The sequence below is a fragment of the Lathyrus oleraceus genome, chromosome 5, assembly GCF_024323335.1.
Source record: "Lathyrus oleraceus cultivar Zhongwan6 chromosome 5, CAAS_Psat_ZW6_1.0, whole genome shotgun sequence".
NCBI classification, from domain to species: Eukaryota; Viridiplantae; Streptophyta; class Magnoliopsida; order Fabales; family Fabaceae; genus Lathyrus; species Lathyrus oleraceus.
The window spans coordinates 363,041,343-363,056,791 of NC_066583.1; the positions used below are offsets into that span (position 1 = coordinate 363,041,343).

General features: G+C 34.7%; 1 protein-coding gene and 1 pseudogene across 1 annotated transcript; one reads left to right on the forward strand and one right to left on the reverse strand.

Annotated features, from left to right (window-relative positions):
- The first annotated feature begins 287 nt into the window (after nt 1–287).
- On the forward strand, nt 288–851 carry LOC127080725 (protein RMD5 homolog). Its single transcript, XM_051021024.1, has 2 exons — nt 288–473; nt 561–851. Exons 1-2 carry the CDS (start codon nt 288–290, stop codon nt 849–851), a joined length of 477 nt encoding a protein of 158 aa, XP_050876981.1.
- Nucleotides 852–13,569: 12,718 nt separating this feature from the next.
- On the reverse strand, nt 13,570–14,835 carry LOC127080726 (fe(2+) transport protein 1-like; annotated as a pseudogene).
- Between the last annotated feature and the right edge of the window lie 614 nt (nt 14,836–15,449).

Genomic DNA, 15,449 nt, shown 5'->3' on the forward strand with positions numbered 1-15,449 from the left:
ATGATTATGGTTTTCAAATTACATCAAGATCATCATTTATAGAAATCATCATATTCATGTTAGTATCACTACAATCATACATGTTCTCATTTCCAGATTTCGTTTATGTATCAAATACTTGAGAAACAACAAGAAACATATTACGAGGATCTGAGAAAAGGCTGTGGATTTTGTTTCTCTCTCTCTCCTGTTTGTAGGTTCTTGCCTTAATCACCCACCACAGATCTGCTCCCTCCATTTTCAGTGTATTAAATCTTTTCAAACTGTAGATATAGTTAATACTCATCATGGAGCTAAATTCTGTTAAAGATGATTTTGACCGAGTTACTAAGAAGCAAAAGTCATCCAGTTCTAAGGCTCGAGAGTTGCTTGATCAGATCAGACAGGAAATTGAACGTGCTTTAGAATCGATGCGGTCAGTCAGTAACACTGATCAATCGCTTGATTGTAAAATTGTCCTGAATGAGCTGAAGGTCAGTTTACTTAAAATTGCTCCACTTGGCCAAATGGAAAGTACATAAAAGGAGCTAAATGTAGCTCTCAACAAATATGGGAAGCAGGTTGAGAAATGTTTCAACCCTGATATATCCAGAGCTCACAGAAACATCGACATGGATACGCGCACTTTAAATCAAATAATTACCAACCATTTTTATCGCCAGGGTCCTTTTGATGTTGGGGACCATTTTTTAAGTGCAGTTGGAGAACCTGAATCTGCTGCAATTATGAAATCTCTATTCCTGGAAATGTATCAAATACTCCAAGCCATGCAGAATCAGAACCTGGAGCCAGCACTCAACCGGGCCGCGACTAATTCTGACAAACCGCTCAAAGTCGAAGGACGTTGTTGAAAAGATCATCAAGGCTAAGTTTGGGATGAACCTTCCACTTATTATGAATGCTCCAAACCTTCTCTATGAGGCTGGTGATATTGAGGAAGACATGGTTGCAATTTCTGATGCCAATCTTGAAAAGGTCCTAGTTGAGCTTCCTTCTCCTGTAATTGGTGGTACAATGCTTACAGTAGAGGATTTTCAACAGGAATTGAAATGAAATATCAATATAAAACACAGAGAGGAATTTGATGAAGAGAAAGAACCTAATGGGATGGTTCTCTCAGGATGGACAGCAACCGCAGAAACAACGACCTTCACTGATTGTGTTGGATGCCTTTTGACATTTACAAATAGCCGGCTCAATAGTGATGTTCGCCTCAATGCAATTGCATTTTTTCATTTCTGTGCAGTCAGACTTGCTGATGGAGGACTTACAAGCAATATCTGAAATCCGGAAAGAAAGGAAAAATAGGAAAGTGAAGAAGCAAGGTCCTGTAGCAGCATGTGAAGAAGCAAGGTCTTGTAGCAGCATTTGATTCTTATGTTATGATTGTTGCCTGTGAACTTAAGTTGTTTCCTCTGATTTCACGGGGAAATAATCATTCACTTTCCAATAATGGGCAAGATATCGCCAAGCCTGTTACACTACATGGATCATCCCAAGATTTGCAAAATGATCTAGAATCGGCAGTCCGTCATACTCACAGAATTTTAGCCATTTTAGAGGCACTGTTTTCATTAAAGCCTTCTTCTGTTGGCACCCCTTGGAGTTACAGCTCAAATGAGATAGTGGCAGCAGCTATGGTTGCTGCACATGTTTCTGAACTATTTAGACGGTCAAAAGCTTGCATGCATGCCCTGTCGGTTTTGATACATTGCAAATGGAACAAAGAAATTCACTCCAGGGCATCATCGTTGTATAATCTCATAGATATCCACAGTGGTAGTAGCTTTGCTTGTCCTGAAAATGCAGGGGCAGCCGAGACTCTTTATGATGCAATTCCTTGAAGTCTTATAAGTCGATCACTATAACATGACAACGGACACTCCAATTTACTTAATTTGGTCAAAAAATCACAGAGCTATCTTGCTGCTGCAGCAAAACATAAACATTTGATCCTGGACTCTGAAGTGAATAGAATCAATATCAACAAAGTGTCGGTATCTTGGGAAAGTGATTGATTTCACAGATAGTATGCGAATTCGAGTAGGCCAGGCTATTTGTTCGATCAGGATGTAACGGTTGAATCACAAGCAGGTATCACATATATATCGAAAGAGTTCATCTCATCTAAGAATTTTACACCCTATCCTTCTAGAATCGGTGATCCTGAAAGTGGTACCGTACTCTCTATTTCTTCAACTCTTGATTCACCTGACAGATCAGAGACTTTGGAAAGAGAGCACGATGCCAGAGATTTAGTGGAAGGGTTAGTTAATCTTGATAACAAAGCTGGTTACAGTGTTGAGGCCATCACCCCTTCTGCCCCCTCTACCACCTATGCAGTGGATAACGAGCAGGGTTCAAAATGCTTCCCTAGTTTCAGAGAGAGAAGAATTAGGTGTAAGTCAAGTATTATTTCAACCAGTACAGCAAGTTAAACCTGATTATAACTCTCAATTCGACTTATCAACTTCTGAAAGAGTGGCCTTGCCATATCAGAATCTTTTTTTTTGCCTGCTGTGGCTGCGGAGAGTAATAAAAGCCTACGCTCTTCTGGGTTATCAGCAGGTATTTCAGAGCATCCTGTTGCTATTCCTTTGCAGCTTCCTGTCATGGTAAATGAAGCAAATGGTCAGCATAATTACCAAGTTCTGGAGAGAAGTCAAATTCACAACCTTAGATGGATATCTCGCTCATCCAAGTTCTCGCCATTACTCAAAACACATCAAACCAATCAATTTCTTTTCTCGCCGCCATGCGATTAGTCCTTCAAACCTTTTCAGAAACGAAAGGTACTTTGTTTCAAAACAATGCAAGGCAATGTTTTTCCACCTGTTTTGGGTAGTCCAACAATGTTTTCGTCGATTTGACACAAAGTAGCTTTCGCTAAAATCGACCAACAAACAAACATTTTCTACCCAGAACTACGTAAGCCTTGATTTCTCTGTTGAGATACGTAGGAGCAGGATTTGTAAATCTTGTCAGGCCCACTAATAAAAAACTTAGGTTTAGTCCTTCGTCAAAAATCCAAAAATATTCTCCTCTCTTCTATTCTTTCCCACTTAATAACTTGAAAAGCCTAACATTTCAACTAACACTAATGCACACAACTAACCTAATGGTTCTCGTTGAGTACAACGGACGTGAGGGGTGCTAATACCGTCCTCTCGCGTAATCGACTCCCGAACCCTGATTTGGTTGCGACGACCATAATCATTGTCGTTTTTTTCTTGGGTTTTATCGATATTTCCCCTTTCCTTTTTAGGAATAAATAAAGTCCGGTGGCGACTCTGTTCAGTCCATCATTGCGAGCGCGCGATTGCGCTTCGCTAGGTCGTGTTCTCTCATTTTTCCTGAGGTACGACAGGTACGTTGGCATAAGTCCAAATGTCTTGTCAAACATAAAAATATAATTAATGAATTCTTTTCTCATCCCTCCACTCTATTTATTGCAAACATCATTTTATACAAAAACACATATGCACACAAGAAAGGGCTCCCTAGGAGTACCTAGGACACTTTAGGCGCTAACACATTCCCTCTGTGTAACCAACCCCCTTACCTGTAATCTCTGGAATTTTATTAATTTTGATTTGAAAACTTCTTATTTTTGGGTTTTGTTCGTACTTTTCCCTTTTCCCTTGGAAATAATAAAAGCGCAGTGGCGACTCTGGTTTAATTGGCGTTAAGCTTATCCATAGCTTGATGGTCATGAATTTACCGCTACACTCACTAAAATTGCACTAAATTTTTTTATCAGAATGATAGATGTTATGTGAGAAATGATGACAAAAAGGTTTTCTTTGTGCTTGAGATTAAGCACAAAAAATGGTTGAAAAAGTCAGTTAGATTCGAATCAAGAGAAATCTATGATTTGAATCAAATGAGCAAGTGAAGTCGAATAAAAGAAAAACTGAATTTTGAAAAAGTGTCAGTTTATTCGAATTAGAGGAAAGTGTGATTCAAATCATGTACAAAAAATGATTCAGATCAAATGCAACAACCTTGATAGGAAAAAAGCTTAAAAACGTGTGTGATTCGAATCATATTGTAAATTTGATTCAAATCAAACAGAAGTGGACATCAGGAAATTGATTCGAATCATGTGTAAAATTTGATTCAAATCAAATAGTTTGAAATTTCTATTTTTGCATCTATCCAATTTGATTAGAATCATAAAATGTGTTGGAAATCCATGATTCGAATTAAACACATAAAATCTCAAATTCAAATAAAAAATATAAAAGGTTTACATTCCACTTACTCATGCAGTTGATAAAAATACATCATGATCAAGATTAAAAAATATAAAAGGGTTACATTCCACTTACTCATGCAGTTGATAAAAATACATCATGATCAAGATCAAATCTAACCAAAGCTTTATGCATGCTAAAAATGATTTTTTTTTCAAACTTGATTCTGAGAAGTGCAATCATGAAGGAGACTCAACAAATTGAAATTAAATCAAAGATGAAAGCGATAAGACAAAAAAATATATAAATGCTCCCCTGAATGAATTAGGGACATGCAACTACAATCACCCTCTTTTTTATGTTTGACAAGCTTTCACTTGGAATTCAGTCGACTTTGAGTATAACGCGTAAAACGCTTATGCTCCCCCCTGAAACATGATAAAAATGCATAAAACAATTCTAGACTCATTACAACCTCTCCCCCTTTGACAACATCAAAAAGATATAGATCGAAATGTGTCTAAAACCAAGTAAACAACCACCAACAAATAATTCTATTTAACATGAGAGATAAACAGCTAAGCAGCATATTCAACAACAATGATCTCATATTGAACACGAAGATAGACATGTCACAAGTAACACAATGAAAATAGACATGCAACACCAACATTCATCAGGTAACGATTGAGTTATCAAACTTATATGTCAAGGTATGCATTAACAATCATGAATAATGCATGGACAAGTATATAAAATATCAAATGCACATAATTAGCAACACACATTTAAAATACTTAAATGCAAATAAGAACAATCAAAGACATAAGTTAGAGATGAATAAGTACGATACAAAGGAAATAAGCAAATCAATATATATAACTATAGAACAAATATATAGAATGATATGAAGCAAATACAAGAGTTATAGCGACATATCATTGTAGTTTGGTAAAATCTATGATTTTCTACAAAATAGTGTTAGTGAAATATATATATATATATATCTATATCTATCTATCTATCTATCTATCTATCTATATATATATATATATATATATATATATATATATATATATATATTATATATATATATATATATATATATATATATATATATATATATATATATATATATATATATATATATATATATATATATATATCCACACATATATTATATTCTCTTGCCTCTAACCTAGCTTTATTTCTAGTGATTACACCATTTTCATACATCTTGTTTCTAAATACCCATCTTGTGCCAATGACGATTTTATCGACTGGACGCGGAACAATGTCCCAAACGTCATTTCATTTAAATTAGATTAGTTTTCTTGCATAGAAAGTAACCATCCCTCACCAAGTAAGGCATCAGATATGGATTTAGGTTCAATCTGAGAAATGAAAGTAAAGTACTTATAGAAATTATTAATATGTGACCTAGTACTTACTCCCTTTTTGATGTCTAATAGGATTTGATCTAACGGATGATCCTTTGCAATTGTCCAATTTCTAGGTAGTTAGTTTGAGGTTATATAAGATTTCCTCTGTATCTTCTGTAATGTCCTCATCCTTTGTTGAAGGAGTAGGATCCTCTTTGGAACTCTCCTCGTCGATCAATCTTTTCGTTATCACACCTGAAACATCATAACAAATATCCTTCCCCGACTTTTAGGGTGAGGACTCATCAAACGCAACACGATGATGGCTAGAATAGAACTAAGACAGGGGATTAAAGGATTGGAGTTGGATATGCATCAAGAGTCGGGAAATCGCTATTGATGCTCATTCATTTCAATTCTTTCATAATTAATCAAGCTACCATGATGATGGCTAGATAATTTCTTCTCTTGTGTTACGATTGAATGTAGTTCATTGAATCATATGTATTGATCATCATATATTATAATATAGCTATTTATATTCATCAAATATCATCTTTGTTTTATCGATCAACTTTATCGATTCAAATTGTTATTAACAAATACTTTTATAATCCCGATCTAAGAAAATATTGTGTTAAACTCTGATCACTAAACATAGGGTTAGAGTATAATATTCACGCAAAGTATCGAAGATTCATACTATCTCATTGTTTGATAGATTGAGAAATCATCAATCAAATAACACGGTAGAATTATCGACAGAAGTTTAGATATAAAACATGTTGTGAGGATATGTGATGATATGAATAAACAATAAGATTATACTTGAAAGTGATTAAGGAATTCATATGTATTCGGCGGATGAAATTCAATCCTAGGACATTTTATCATCTAAGAAATTCATTCTACCAAATATAATTTCTTACATCTTTATACTACTAAAAATTTATAATCAAACCATCTTCTAAATCTACTTAAATCGTTAATTAATTATTGAACGACTGTAGTATCGCACCAGTCCCCGTGGATACGATATCACATAATTACTTTTGATTATTGAACATCACAATGGTGTCGTTGCCAGGGATTGGCGTTTAGATATTACAAGCATAGCGATAATTTTTATCGTTTTAAGTTTGTGCATTTGTTATATATATATATATATATATATATATATATATATATATATATATATATATATATATATATATATATATATATATATATATATATATATATATATATATATATATATATATATTATCCTTCCTTCTTATAAATTTTGTTTGGTTAGGTTTGTAAGCTTTGTGTATGCAAGGTAAAACTTCTAAAGAGTTGTTGCTTTTTGATTCCGAGATCGAAAGGACAACCCGGAGAAACAAAAGACAAACAAAGAAACAGAAACAACTAGCTAAGTTAAAGAAACAACAAACGAGAACTTCTTCGTCAACCTCAACAACAACTTAAAATCAAAACCAATGGTTGAAGGTGGACCAGAAATCATTAACAATGATGGGGGACCTTGTCATAACAGCCAAAGAGGGTCAACTCGTCTCACTAACAACCGGCAAGCAGAGAGGAAGACGAGACTGCTTCAAATCATTTATGCAAATCCATTTGCAGGGATGGATCATGAAGATCCTTACACTCATCTCACTAAGTTCTACGTCAATTAAACCAAGGTCACAATCGTACTAACTATCCTAGTGTTAGAACGAGCACAACAAGATAAATTTACATGTACCTCTATTGCAATATATAAAAAAAACATAATTTATTTCATATGATAACTTTGTGAGGAAATACCATCACAAACAAATACAACACATTCAACAAAAAAGCAACATATAAAGAACAACACAAACAACTAAAACAATTAAAATACCATTACTATAACTAAGCGATTACAACCATCAAAACAATTTTGAATATATTATGCACCATCCTGTGAACGTCTCTGTCAATCTTAATATCCACTCATTCACTCACTTCTCCATTTTGGTTGAATGTGGACACGAGCCATTGAATCCTTCTAATCATCTCACCATCTATAATTTCTCCATCTAACCAACGGTTCAACGTCCGATTAAGACGTTCAAACGAATCTACATTCCAAAGTCAAATCTTTATCGGAGGTGCGACGACTGAAAAAATTAAATCGGCATTTCTCTTGTGAATGTATTCAGACATGGTTAAAGAAAAAAATTGAAGGAGATTGAAGTAGAATGAAAGAAAATGGGGTTGGAGGGTAAGATCTTGTATGAAAAAATATGTGAGATGCACGGTGTATTTATAGATGAACCATGAAATGCATGCGCCAAAGGGCTAGACGCCACATACACAAGCACATACATGCGTCAGTAACCATAGCGCCTCCATGCAATATTTTGAAAGCATGCGCCAATGGAAATGGCGTCTCCTTTGTAATGTAAGTGGATGCGCACACATCTGTTTGGAAATTTGGTTATTTTTTGGATTTTTTTGAACAAATAATTATTTAGGGATTTAATTTGAAAAACATGGTTATTTTAAAAAAAAATCAAAATTTTACTATATTATATTTATTTATTTGTGACAAATATGCTTTATTTTTTTAATGTATGAGTCAGGAAAACAACTACTTTGATGACCTTTAATGAATCTCAATTGCTTATAAACTCTTGCTCATGAAAGAATGAGGATATACACATTCTTTTATGGATTATAAAATGCTAGGAAGCAAATAAAGAATAACAAAACATGTAAAAAAAATAAAAACTACACCAATGAGCAAAATCAGAATGAACTATAAACAAAGTAATTATATTCCATCAAATAATGAAGTCACAAAAACGTGATTCCTAGACTAAACTAGAATAATAGGAAACCATACTTTTCTTAAAAAAATGGTTACAACTAACCTACATAAAAATTATATAAGAACTAAACTAAGTTTACTATATTTTAGGCCCAAATTGCCATGACAGACATGCCTCCTGCGCCTAGAAAAACAGCTATATAACACAATAATTGAAGCTTGATTCTACTTCGCAACTTTGTACCCGTAGATTCATTAACCAATAAATCAACAAGTGTCATGTAATTGAGAAGCCCTGCAGAAATAACATTTAGAAATCTTGAATACGGTGGGAAATATAGGACTTCCACTATGACTGTGACTTTCATGAATACGATGCAACTACCCGAGTCTGAAAGTTGTCTGGACCTATGCCTGTGTAGAAATCTTGAATTGTTGATGACTCAATAACATGCTTGCTTGATAATACATGCGTAGAAAATTGAGGTGGAGCAAGGGAGACGCGAGAATAAGGGCTACCAAGATTTTTTCATTTTGAAATCAAACATTATAGCATGTCATGTAATTAGGATATAAGATAGTGCAATGTGTTAGTATGATGGTCCATGTAGTATGCTTGTAAATGAAAACAAAAACTCACTTAGGATCATGCTTATGTAATTGAACAAAACTAAAATGTGATTTATTTCAAAATGGTAAATCAAAGTTCAAATCAATTTTCACTTGTTTTACCATGTTCAAAATGTTTGTATGAAATGCATATGAAAGGGATGCCATGAGTTAAGCTTAGAAAGAAACACATTTGACTCATTGACTTTGGTTAACTGGTTGACCAAAAAGTCAATAGTTGACCAAAAGTCAACTTAGGTGAAAAAGATGTAATTCAAAAATCAACGTTTATGATGAATCAAAAAATGAAATGCAATGGACCAAAATGATGAACAAATATTGTAAGCTAAACTACCACATGACTTGAATTAGACATTTTCACTTTCCATTGATGATTATGCCATGCCCTAAGATGGTTGCACCAATGAGAAGCAAAACCTAAGACAACTGATGGCATGAACTATAATGATATGTGTCACCATGAATGGTCGTCTTTGAATGACAATGGGCCATGGCCAAGAGAAATGAATGGAAGTGAAGATGTACTAATGAATCATGGCATGAAGAAACATGGAATCAAGAATCAATGAATAATTTGGAATGAACATGGATCTAAGAGTGAAACGAGGTATGAAACCAAATGGGCACCTAGACAATAAGATATGTGACAGACCCAATGATTCTGGCATGATCATGCTTGGTCAAATGCCTCAAGAACATGGGTGATTGACCAAGGAAGTAAAATGGTCTACCAATGTCATAAACCGAGAAATTAGAGTTTTGATTGCCCGATTCACCTCAGACCGCTGATGAACCATAGTTCCCACTAGGTGCAAGCATAAAGCCATGAATACAAATCACGTGTTCCTTGTGTTGGGCCATGCTTACGCAGATGAGATGAATGCTTATGATGATATGCAAATGTTTGGGATTAATGACCTAGGTGAACCTTTGAAGGGTAGGGTGAATTTTGGGGTATGACAGAGGGACCTTGTCATAAAAACCAAAGAGGGTCACCTCGTCTCATCAACAACCGACAAGTAGAGAGGAAGACGAGACTGCTTCAAATCATTTATGCAAATCCATTTGCAGGGATGGATCATGAAGATCCTTACACTCATCTCACTAAGTTCTACGAACTTGCCAGTACACTGGGTGCACCTGAAGTTGAAGAAAATGTGGTTTTCATGAGATTATTCCCACATTCACTTATCGGTAAAGCAAAGGATTGGTATCTTGACAACCAACTCAAGTCATGACCAACTAGAATGTCTTGGAAGAAAAATTTATGAACCGATTATTTCCGCACAATAGATTCATGGATACAAAAACAGTTATTGCCGCATTCGCTCAAAGTTCAACAAAAACACTCTGTGAAGCATGTGAGCACTACAAATCTATGTTGCGTAAGTGTCCAAATCATGGCTTTGATGATCTCACACAGATTCATATCTTTCGCAATGGACTTCAGTCGCAACTAAAGCTTCTACTTGATGCAATTGCTAGTGCAGGCAACCGAAACCTGCCTATAATCGCTTTAGTGCAGGCAACATATTTCAGACTAGGGGCGCTATTTGAGATCAGACGTTCCAAATGGAGTTCAGTGTTGTAATCTGGGTAGTTGTTCAGTGATGCATCAATGAAATTCATTAGACACGAAGCTGCCAAAGCAAACACACACGTGGTCACGGTGTTTGACCGTACTAAAGGTTGGTACAATGTTGTTGAGTCCATAGATCACAATGAAGGCATGCCGATGGGACAATATAAAGTAGAACTAGATAGAGGTTGGTGCGGCTGCGGAAAGTTCCAAGCCTTTCGTACGCCCTGCTCTCATGTGATTGTGGCATGTTCAAAGGTTCGAAAGGATCCATCCTACTTACTATCTGACTTTTACAAAGTCATAAGCCTATCCAATATTTACAAAATTAGTTTTCCAGTTGTTGCAAAAGAGGATTACTGGATAGAATATCAAGGGGACATTGTGTTGGTGTAAACCCTAGAGGTTAATACTTTTGGTACTTGTATCGAATGATTTATTAATAATAAAAGGATTTTTCTTTATTATGTTTGTTTAATAAAGTCCCTAGAATAGCTAGTCTGTTTAATGTATCAAGTGTGACTTAATCATGAGACCCCATTAAACATAAGGACATTATTCTTAAAGTATCCGTAGTCGAGCTTTATTGTAAAGTGGGATAACATTAAAGCATTAAGACTATTATGTATATAGACTGATGATCACATCTCATGGATCATGGATAAAGAGTTATCAAGTCTTAAACATAGGTATGAATATTAAGAGTAATATTTATACTGGATTGACCCGCTATGAGAATACTATATAGAATGTTATGCAAAGTGTCCTAAGTTATTCTCATGGTGATAGTGGTGTATACCATCCTTCGACCTGAAACCACTATGGACCCTAGATGTAGAGTCGAGTGCTTTATTACTGATCAAACATTGTCCGTAACTGGATGACCATAAAGATAATTTATGGGTACTCCACGAAGCATGCTGAGGGACATGAGTGACCTAGATGGAATTTGCCCATCCTGAATAACAGGATAAATGTCTACGAACCCAATATTGATCTGGACAAGGATGACATGGTCTATGTCTTATGTTCAATATAGACATAGGGACAAAAGGGTAATTATACACATAAGTATTATCACAAAAGGATTTGTCAGATCACATGACATTTTCGTGTCTTGGATAGCAGTGATGTGTTGCTAGATACTGCTCACTGTTTATTATGTTAAATACATGATTTAATATAATTGCTAATGTCGCGAAAATCTACAGAGTCACACACAAAAGGACGGATTGATGAGATATATATTAACTAAGGAACACCGTAAGGTACGACGCACTTAAGTGAATTGTAGAACATCGTAAGGTATGGTGTACTTAAGTAGAATACGAAATATGGTAAGGTACCACACGCTCAAGTGATTTTGGCATATCATAAGATATGAGCCACATACACTTAAATGGGATTTTTAGCTTGCAGCCCACACAAGTGGTTCTATAAATAGAACCCTTGCGCAGAAGCATTTGTGCAGTTGTAATTTTCTCTCTCTCTCTCTCTCTCTCTCACACACACACACACACACACACACACACACACTCAAAGCCTTCATTCGTAGCAGCTAGCGTTGAGATTGAAGGAATCCGTTCGTGTGGATTGAGTAGAGGGGTTGTCACCATTCAACATTCGTGATCGCTCCGTAGATCTGCACCAAAGGTTTCAATCGCCACAAGAGGTAACGATTCTATCACTGATCATGCCCATTCGTAAGAATCACTAAAGGAGAAATTTTAAATTCCGCTGCATTTTGGATCGCTCTTCTCCTTCAGTGGTATCAGAGCCACTTACGAAACCATGCATCTAATAGTTGTTTATTTTCTGTATTAGTACGATTAAAAGACATAATGAATCAAAAAATAAACGAGTAATAAAATTTGGCATCATGTGTGTACGATTTGGATGATTGATGTTGACTATGCTTCGGAATCCGACGTTAGAATACCATTACTAAAACAATTAAAATACCATTACTATAACTAAGCGATTACAACCATCAAAACAATTTTGAACATATTATGCATCATCCAGTGAACGTCTCTGTCAGTCTTAATATCCACTCATTCACGCACTTCTCCATTTTGGTTGAACATGGACACAAGCCATTGAATCCTTCTAATCCTTTCACCATCTGCAATTTCTCCATCTAACCAACGGTTCAACATCCAATTAAGACGTTCAAACGAATCTATATTCCAAAGTCGAATCTTTATTGAAAGTGCGACGACTGAAAAAATTAAATCAACATTTCTCTTGCGAATGTATTCATACATGGTTTAAGAAAAAAATTGAAGGAGATTGAAGTAGAATGAAAGAAGATGGGGTTGGAGGATAAGAACTTACGTGTAAAAATATGTGATATACGCAATGTATTTATAGATGAACCATGAAATGCATGCGCCAGAGGGTTAGGCGCCACACACACAAGCACATGCATGCGCCATATGCATGGTGCATTTGCTAAACTACACATGCATGCGCCAGTGGATGCGCCCGTTCATCTGTTTGAAAAGTGATTATTATTATTTTTAAATGATTATTTAGAAACTTAATTTGAAAAATATGGTTATTTTAAATAAAAAATCAAAATTTTACTGTGTTATATTTATTTATTTGTGACGAATATGCTTTATTTTTTTGAATGCATGAGTAAGGGAAACAACTACTTTGATGACCTTTAATAAATCTCAATTGCTTATAAACTCTTGCTCATGAAAGAATGAGGATATACACATTCTTTTATGGATTATAGAATGCTAGGAAGCAAATAAAGAATAACAAAACATGTAAAAAAAATAAAAACAACACCAATGAGGAAAATCAGAATGAACTATAAACAAAGTAACTATATTCCATCAAATAATGAAGTCACAAAAACGAGATTCCTAACCTAAACTAGAATAATAGAAAACCATATTTTTCTTTAAAAAATGGTTACAACTAACTAACATAAAAATTATATAAGAACTAAACTAAGTTTACTATATTTTAGGCCCAAATTGCCATAACCGACATGCCTCCTGCGCCTAGAAAAATAGCTATAAAACACAATAATTGAAGCTTGATTCTACTTTGCAACTTTGTACCCATAAATTCATTAGCCAATAAATCAACAAGTGCCATGTAATTGAGAAGCCCTACAGAAATAGCATTTAGAACCCCTTCTACAATTAGTGCAGTTGGACTAGTGTCACTATACACTTCCGATAATCCAATCCCTAATGCTATCCCAAATGGCGTCGTCACTGAGAAGAAAAATACCACTATCACTTTCATCTTCACTCCATAATCAGCCTGTAAAAAATATACATAACACATTAAAGTCATATAATAATAGTAATAGTGATAATAATAATAATAATAATAATAATAATAATAATAATAATAATAATAATAATAATAATAATAATAATAATAATACCTGTAATATGCAACATCCCCAAACCCATTCCCTCAAAGAGTTGATGGAAGCAAAGTGCAGCAATGAGAGGCTTTATTGTGCAAGGATTCTCCGAAGCACCCATTGACAAACCAATCACTACTGAGTGCACCACAATTCCTAACTCCAAAACCTGACCCAATTCCACACACATCAGATCAACAAAACAAGAAACAAGAAACTCAACATAAATATAAGATTTAATAACAAAGAATTTAATTAACCTGAGCCACAACACGGTATCGAAGCAATTGTTCGGCATTCACATTCTTCTCATGTCCATTTGCAATCGCAAGACCATGACCATGAACATGACCAAGTTCCAATTCCTTTGTCGTTTCCAAATTATTCACAGAAGAAGACATAGGAAGTTTCTTTTTAAAATAACTTAAAGAAAACGAATCAACCATGAGAGTAAAAATGGCGGAGATCATAGCAATGAAAGTGGTGAATGGGAATTTATGCCAAGGGTGTTGAGGCAAACAAGGAGAAGTTAAATCCACAAATGAATCTGGCATCACGTGCATATAACGGGTAGCAAGTATAACACCGCAGGCAAAAGCTTTTATAACGACGAACAAGTCTCCGTCGGGTTTTAAAGCCGGAACCGAAGTTGTGAAAATCGGAATGCAAACACCAATCATGCTACACAATAATATGCAAAATATTGCAATTACCTTTAACTTTAGTGCTTCATTTTTATCGTGACAACCAACTTCATATTTCGATGAACATTCTTCACACGAGACTAATGGTAATGATAATAATAGAAATAGAATGGTTACAACTACAACGTTGGGGTTGTTTCTTACCATATTTATATGAAAGAAACAACTGAACTGAACTTGTTAGGGAGAAACTGTGATGTGAGAAATGAGTGCTTGTTACAATGAGAGGTTTTGAGAGCTTTTATAGACAGAGAGTATTTCATAGTTTAGATGTGAAAATGATGAAATTACTTTATTGCACTTAAGTTAAAGTGTTTTTATATATAATTAGGGGTTGATTTGGAAGAATGGAGAGAGTGTGGTTGCTTGCGTTGGGTGTGTGGTAAATATGGTTCCTTGAAAAACTCAATTGCTCTTGATCCATCATGGCATAAGTAAGACACATGCTTCAACTTCTTTTTTATTTAAAGAGACACAATTATGACATATGTGAAAATGAATGATTGCATGGAAGAGTGACACTTAACTTTTTTTCTCTCTATAAAACTAGTTGAAATCTGAGAAATATTGTTTAATTTGATAATTTTATTATAGAAATTGAAAATTAAAAAATAGATTAACTGAAATATTCAACAACAATAAATAAATAGTTGCTTTAATATATCATGGAAACAATTATTATTGAGTTGACATCGACATACTTGTAGGCATAACAATTCATATAGTATATAATTAAGAAAAATGTTAAGCATAGTATTTTG